This window comes from Chrysochloris asiatica, unplaced genomic scaffold (genome assembly GCF_000296735.1).
Source record: "Chrysochloris asiatica unplaced genomic scaffold, ChrAsi1.0 scaffold00006, whole genome shotgun sequence".
Classification (NCBI taxonomy): domain Eukaryota; kingdom Metazoa; phylum Chordata; class Mammalia; order Afrosoricida; family Chrysochloridae; genus Chrysochloris; species Chrysochloris asiatica.
Window position 1 is genome coordinate 20,569,675 of NW_006408524.1, and position 7,826 is coordinate 20,577,500.

Genomic DNA, 7,826 nt, shown 5'->3' on the forward strand with positions numbered 1-7,826 from the left:
AAAAAAAAAAAAAAGATCCATTCTCTGAAATTCTAATTTAACTGGCTGCCCTGAATTTTATTTGCTAAATTGGACAACCAGGTTTTGAAGCAATGGTGTGCTGGAGTTGACTTGCATCATCGGCTGAGAACACATTGTTATTTGTTATTTTCATGAACTGTGTGAGCTGGTTGTTAAATCATTAGTAGGTTGAAACCATAGTGGGAGAATTTACACCATGGAAATTGGCAGTCAACACAAATCAGTATTACTCCCCTCTCCACCCCTCTTTTTTTCCTTTTAAGAAAAGAAAAAGAGCTGGTTGTTAAACACTTACCAATAAATCATGATATGGAGGAACATTTTGTGTGTGTGTGTCCAGTATTTTTGGTAAAGAACACTCTGAAGTTAAGAGTTTGGGGGTACTCAGTATCTAGGGGTAGCTATCAGGCTTAGTAAGTTAGAATATGAAATTTTCTAGGATCCTAGAATAAGGGTGTTGGAAATTTAAAATCCTAAAACAAGAATGTTAGCCTCCCAGAATTGTAGAAGATAAAATGTAGTGTTGAAATCAGGGGCAGATAGGTGGCCCAGGGCCTCAGAGCCTCAGCGAAGCCCTAACTGCCCAGCCCGGCTCAGGGCGCAGGCTTCTTCCGGGCCACAATGAAGCAGACCCCGTTGTTGGCAGCAATGGTGGCCGAGTAGCACTTGGGAATGTGCAGAAACTGCTGGATGTCGAAGCCAGCATCCAGGACAGCCTGCTCCACCCCCTCCTTCTCCAGGACCACACAGGAAAATTCACGTTTCCCCACCATGTAAGACGAGATCCCAAGAGTGACAGTGGTCACCAGGTGGCCCCCTGGCTTGAGCAGGGAGGCGAGGTTGCACAGCGCAGCGCGGTAGGCGTCCAGGCTGCAGCAGGCACACTCCATGGCCAGCAGCGTGAGCACGCAGTCGGCAGGGGGCAGTGCGGCCGGGGCCAGCGGGCTTGCCAGGTTGGCGTCACACTTGAGCACCCGCTTCACCACGCTTCTCAGCTTCTTCTCTTTCTCCTGCCACCGGCCGCTGCGGAGAAGGGGCAGCGCTCAGAGGAGGCCTGTCTCATCCCAAAGGAACTCAAGCCGCTGTGACCAGCTGATGATGCGAATTGTCTCTGGCCCCAAAGGATTGCTATCCCTCAGTCCTTGTGTGATTGACATTAGGCTCTTCCTAAACTGCACCTCAGTTTCCCCAGCATGAATTTCCACGTGGGCCCGTCCTGTAGCTCCCCAAAAGAGACAAGGAACCCCCAGTGTGGATTGGGCATTTGTGAATGAATTGGTGAAGTAGCTACAGCTAATATGCTGTTGAGGAGCCCTGGTGTGGCGCTGTGGGCGGGTTAATGCGCTGGACTGCAAAGTCGCTCCTTCAAAACCCTATACAGGGTCACTATGGTTCGGGACTGCTTCACAGCACTTAACAACAATATGTTGTTGAAGGAGCTCCGGTAGCGGGCTGCTGGCCTCAAGGTCAGCAGTTTGAAACTACCAGCCATTCCATGGGAGAAAGATGAGGCTTTCTACTCCCATAAAGATTTACAGCCTCGGAAACCCTGTACAGGGTCTCTATGAGTCGGAAGCGACTCCACAGCATCACCACCAATATGTTGTTGGAGTGTTGGTGTGGCACTGTAGGATAAGCACTGGACTGCAAGGTCAGTTTGAATAATGAGATCAACAGTTTAAACTCACCAGAAACCCTACAAAGGGTTGCTATGAGTTGAAACCAACTCAACGACACTTCACCACCATGACAATAATATCTTTTTGAGGGAGCCTTGGTAGCATAGTGGGTTACGAGTTGAGCTGCCAACCTCAATGTCAGCAGTTTGAATTACCAACTGCTTTCTGCTCCTTTAAAAATGACAGCCTCAGAATTCATACAGGGTTACTATGAGTTGGAACAGACGCCACAACACACAACCACCACCAATATGTTGTTGTTGTTGCTTGCTGAGTGCTGTTGAGTGGGATTCAACTCACAGCTGGGTTTGAACTGCCAACTTTGTGATTAGTCATCCAGTGCTTATCCCATAGTACCACATTATGACTGGATGTGCATATCTTTTAAAATATAATATTGAATAACAACAAGTGAATTCTAGAGCAAATTAGTCTGCTATAAAGGCCAAAGGTGAATAAAAGGAAAAAATGGATTATCTAGACATACATAAATATGCGATCAAATCATTTTTAAACAGCAAAGGAATTATAAACATAAGATTCAAATTTAGTGATTACCTCAGGCGGGGAAAGGCAAAGGGCAAGGAACAGGGGAGAATTATTTGTAAGTCATGATCAGCACAAGTACTCAGGTTGTCTAATGGGTTCATGTCACTAGACGCAATATAGTGACAACAGATAAGAAGATAGAAGGAGACTTGGGTGGGTAAGTGATAGATGGTTAATGGAAGGATAGATGGATAGATAGATGAATAGATGGATGGGTAGATAGATAGATAAATAGAATGATGGGTGATAGATAATAGATGGATGGATGGATAGATGATAGATAGTTAGGCAGATATAGATGGGTGATAAATAGACAATAGATGATGGATGGAGGTATAGATAGATGATGATAGATGAATGAATGGATTGATATAGATAGATAGATGGATAGAGAGAAAGAGAGAGAGATGATAGATTGATCTAGATAGATGATAAATGGGTGGATGGATGGATAGATAGACAGACAGACAGATACTGACTAACTGGGTGGAAACGTCCTACCATCTGATCTTCAGTGCTCAGGCCTGGCTGTCTAACATTACTACACAGTTCTGAGATCAAAACATGCTCCCCAAACTGTTGTGATCCTGGGTGTGTCATAGGTAAGAAAGAGTTAGGTTAGAAAGCCCCATGAAAAGAGAGTTGATGTCCAGCTCCGGAGGAACCCCCAACCTTCCACCCTTCCCCTTTAAGACCTTACCTGTCTCCCTCCAGCTCACAGGCAAATTTCACCACTGACGACCAGTCATAGGCCTCAGGCTCCTTCTTCAACCACTTTTCCAGCTCCTCCCGGTTGCGGTCAGTGAAGTCGGAGAGTGTGATGTCTCGGAAGGACTCACAGGCAGCGAGCACTTGGTAGATGGTAGGGCCCGACCCTATGTCGATCAGGGTGTCTCCTCTGAGGCCCCCTGTGGGAGAGGGTGAGATGGATGGGGCTGGTCTGAGAATCTGAGGGTTCAGGTGATCTTTACAATGTTAGACCCTGCTGTGCTACCTGGGTGCAGGGTGCAGGTGAACAAGTTATAATAGAGACAGACTTGCAGTACCAGGAGGAGCAGACCCTAGAGCTGTCCAATGGGGAAGCAGCAGCAATAATGCAGTGCTCATGGATTGACAGTTTCCTGCATGCCAAATCAGAATAAAACAAACAAACCAGATGCTTCATGTCAACTGTCTCATTTCAGTCTGCCAGGGTAGGATTGTCTCCATAGGGCTCTCAATGACTGATTTGTTTTGGAAACAGACCGTCAAACCTTACTTCTGACGGATCTCTGGGGGGACTCAAACCTCCAACTTCTCTGGTAGCAGCAGAGCACATTAACCACAGAGATGCTACATGCCAAACACAATGTGTAGACAGACAGTCCCAGGGTTACGAACGAGTTCCATCCCTCAGTCTATCTTGAAGTCAAATTTGTATATAAGTTAAGTCAGTTAGGCAGGTTCAGATCTAATGTCAGTTCAATAAATGATTGTCTTAGAATACAGTGTACCTTGCTATGCACAAAAAATATTAAAGATATACTTCAAGATACTGCTGTAACATAACAATACAGCAATAATAATGTGTGCTGCAAAGTAGCATGCATTTGTTATTTTGAACCATTGTATTACCTTCAATATTTCACATAAGAGGCTTTTTAGGCTTGGTTCAAAATTCTGGTGGGTTGTATATAAATTGGAGTCCTGGTGTGGCATTGTAGAATAAGTACTGGACTGTAAGGTCAGCGGCGGTTCAAACTCCCCAGCCGCTCCTTGGAAACCCTGTATACAGGGTAACTATAAGTCAGAATCCGCTTGAACGTGCTTAACAATAACAACATATATATTGGAGTTCATAATCTGGGACTGCCTTATTTTGTTTACATTCATTTCTATATATACTTTACAGTTGCCTACTATTTTTATTTCCATTCTACAGATTAGAAAACCATGTCTGAGAACAGTTCAACAATTAGCCTGGTAACTTTCAGCTGAAAGCTTGACTCTGGTCCCTCCGTTACAGAGAACAGGAACCTGGGGCCCAACTATGGAGAGGATGTTGGCTGGAACAGACAGAGAACCTCTCGGGGTGTGGCCCTTTAAGGCTGGTGGGGAGTCTCCCCTGATGTCTAGGCTGGAATGGATGTGTCCCCTCTTGTGAGCTGTGGGACAAGGGGGTTAGTCTAGAGCAGGAAGCAGGGGATTGAGAAGGAGATGACCTGAGAAAGCATGCTGGGTGAGCTGAGGGTCACCTAGAAGCTGGAATGAAATCTAACTTCCAACATTCCATCTGGAGCTGGGCTTGAAGCCATCTCCCCACTGTGGGGGTCACAGCCGGCCAGACTCTTCTCTGATTTCTGCCTCCCACCCCCTTCACCTCCAGGCTCAGCAGCCTTGGAACCTCCCCCTGCCCCTCCGCAGGAGACTCACCCTGTGCTTACCTAATCAAGTCCCTGGAGGGAAGGCATGACTATAGGAGTCTAGAGCCAGGACCAAATCTCTCAGTAGGTTTGTGACAGGGCTGAGACTTCACCCAGCACTCCTGATTCCCCTTTTCACGGGACCTTTCCAGACATTTGTCACAGCCACATGTGGGCTACACACTCTCTGGATGAGTTGAGTCTGACCCTGCTCCATGCTGCTGTCTCCCTGTGACCTTCTCTGGTCTCAGAGTCAGGACTGGACTTGTGAGCTGGAGATCGGTCCCTGTCACACACCCAAAGACCTAGGGACTGATGGGGAGCATTTTAGAAATTGCAAGATGCTGTGCTCCCCCCTGACACAAATTCCTCATCTCTTTCTACCCTACATACTGCACATTCCTTATCCCTGATCCATTTGGACATTCAGGTCCTGGACTAGAGAAGGCAGACCTAACCTTCCACATACACTTGTCCAAAAAAAGAGTAGCAGGACTGGCTAAGCTTCCTCATACCCAGCCCCTGCAGACTCCCCCGAGAGAAGACCAGGCTTCCAGCCAGGTGGGCTTCCTGGGACTCCTTCTCCCTGCCTTCCACTCACCAGGACCGAATGTCTTGTGCAGACACTCCAGGTTGAACTTGAGCATCTCTGCCTCAGGGGTAGGACTGCCATCGAAGTTGTAGTAGGTGGTCAGGTAGTCCCTGGGCTGGAAATACTTCTGGTACTCCTCTCCCCCTGTGAAACTGCCCTCCATGGTCTCCCCGCGTGCACTACTCCTGCCTGCCTGGGTTTATGAGGGCTCCCATGCCACAGACTCCGCCCCACACCCCAGCCTGCCCTCTGGCTCCTTTCTCTGACCCACCCCTTCCGTGGTCTATGAAAGCATTACACGTTAATTCAGAGCCATAACAACTGAGGGTCCAGCTGCATGACCCCACTTGTTCTAGAGACAGACTCGTGTCTTGGAGGAAAATTGATGAGACCCAGCTCCGGGTCCCACTCATAACTCTGCTAGCCATGTGCTGCTATGTGACATTGGAAGATGTGGAGACTCGGTTCCTCCATCTGCTTGCCCACTACTCTCTGTGAAGACGACTCTAGACCATAGTCATCATGGGGTTGCGTTCTGGTGCCCTGATGTTCAAAGGGGCTTAGTGACTCTCCAGGTTAAGCATTTAGCCCTTCTAAGGGACAATGTTCAGATCCAGGGCAGCCAGAGCTGCTGACTTGTGTCACCTTGCGGTCCCACTCTTTCTCTGCCACACCACGAAGCAATCAGGAAGATTCCACCATCCTCCATGAATGGGGACCAAAGAATCCAAGCATAAAGTATAAACTCACACATGACCCCGGGCCTCACTTTTCTTTCCTTTAAAATGGGTGTTGGGTTGTAAAACCTCCCGCAGATGGAGAAAAACTCAGCCTCCTCTTCTGGCACCAGGAAGTATTTACAACTTGGCCACAAACTAGGCCAAAATGAATCAGCTAGATTTGAGGTCTAGACCTCCTTGCCCTGGAAGTGAGAAAGACAAGAATATCTTGTTCTGGTTTTAAGGAAATAAACAGTTCTGACCTCTGTCAGAGGAGGGTCCAGCAGACTGAGGCTTCCAACGAGGCAGGAACACGCAGCATCCGATCAGTGGAGCTGGAGCAGCCGGCAAAAGACACTTAGAGCAGGCAGGAAACTGAAATACTCATGGTGGGTAATTTGAGGGGCATTTAATAAAGGGGTGATATTAGCAAGGAGTCCCTCAGTGGTACAAATGGTTACGTGCTAGGCTGGCAACCAAAAGGTTGGAGGTTCAAGTCCAACCAGAGACCCCTTGGAAGAAAGACCTGGTAATCTATTCCCCCCAAATCTCAGTCATTGAAAATCGTATGGAGTACAATTCCACTCTGCTACACAAGGGATCACCCTAACTCAGGGGTGAATGAGCAACTCGCTTAACAAAGGTATGGACAGGAATGAGAGAAGCCACAAGGTACCCTGTGGCTAGCAGCAGGGAGACTCATTATCACCCTGAGGTGGAGGGGCCTCTGGACTCAGAGACAGGAACTGTGTGGAGACACTGCTGCAGCAGCCAACAGGAAAGGAGCTGGGAGAAGAAATGTCCAGACCTTGCTCTGGGTCTCTGATAAATCCAGCTGGAATCCAGAGGACAGGAGAGCCAGTCATACAGTCCACATGGACCAGGATGGAGAAGGATGTAAAGAAGCAAGTGGAAGATGCAGTCATTAACATCAGTGGAACTGAATTGCAGGCATGACCATACTGCCCAGGGGATATAGTGGAATAGGGCATTGAGGAATCTGCCCAGGGGTACAGATGTTCCGGGTGAACCATCCAACATGTTGTAGCTGGATGCCCTGGGGAAGGACAGAGGAGATTCCTCAACCCAGGTCACCTGTGCCTCCTGATGTCCAGAGGTGTGACTCCAGATGCCCCCGGCCTTCCTCCACATTCTACCTTCAACCTGCGGCTCAACCACTCCCACCCTTTTAATATAAACATGTACCCTGTCTGCAGTTTAGCCAGGGGTCCTTACAACACATGGGAATCTGCTCAAAGTCAAGTCTTTTGTGGGTGTATTTGCCTAAAGCAGGGGTTCTCAACCTCAGTACCACTGATTTTGGGGCCAAATCATTCTTTGTTGTGGGAGCTGAAGTGTATCTTGTAAAATGTTTACCAGCCTCTACCTACCGGATGATGCCTTAGGATAAGCACTGGACCGCAAGGTTGGTTTGAACTGCAAGATTAGTGGTTCAAACTCACCAGTCACTTCTCAGCAACCCTATACAGGGTCACCATGAGTTGGGCCAGACTCAAGGGCATTTAACAACAGCAACCAGACAAATGCCAGTAGCACCCATCCCAGTTGAGACAACCAAATTTGTTTCCTAGACAACAAATTCACCTCCAAATGAAAAACATTGTCCCAAGTTTTGTCTTCATGTCCTTGACATCTGTTCATGATAGGACAGGTTCCATCCCTTTAAAGAATGTCAGCATCATTGTGACTTTTGAATACTTTAAAGAAATTTGTATTCAAAAGAACTTCTGCCTCAATTTCAAGTAAATTAACAAAGGAGGAGTCCTGGTGTGCCACTGTAGGAAAAGCTCTGGACTGCTAACTTCAAGGTCAGTGGTTCAAGCCCAGCAACCACTCCTCAGAA

At 47.6% G+C, this 7,826-nt stretch overlaps 1 protein-coding gene across 1 annotated transcript; it reads right to left on the bottom strand.

Moving 5' to 3' along the window:
* Positions 1 to 614: 614 nt before the first annotated feature.
* On the bottom strand, positions 615 to 5,406 carry INMT (indolethylamine N-methyltransferase). The gene is made up of 3 exons (XM_006832273.1): positions 5,253 to 5,406; positions 2,950 to 3,157; positions 615 to 1,044 (listed from the first exon to the last, which is right to left on the bottom strand). Exons 1-3 carry the CDS (start codon positions 5,404 to 5,406, stop codon positions 615 to 617), a joined length of 792 nt encoding a protein of 263 aa, XP_006832336.1.
* Between the last annotated feature and the right edge of the window lie 2,420 nt (positions 5,407 to 7,826).

What these genes read in the sequence shown, in the direction of transcription:
- INMT (XM_006832273.1), bottom strand. Translation starts at nt 5,406, where the DNA reads ATGGAGGGCAGTTTCACAGGGGGAGAGGAGTACCAGAAGTATTTCCAG. An exon ending in GCACAAGACATTCGGTCCTG is followed by an intron (nt 3,158 to 5,252) that starts GTGAGTGGAAGG and finishes CCTCTCCCACAG; the next exon opens with GGGGCCTCAGAGGAGACACC. An exon ending in TGTGAGCTGGAGGGAGACAG is followed by an intron (nt 1,045 to 2,949) that starts GTAAGGTCTTAA and finishes CCTTCTCCGCAG; the next exon opens with CGGCCGGTGGCAGGAGAAAG.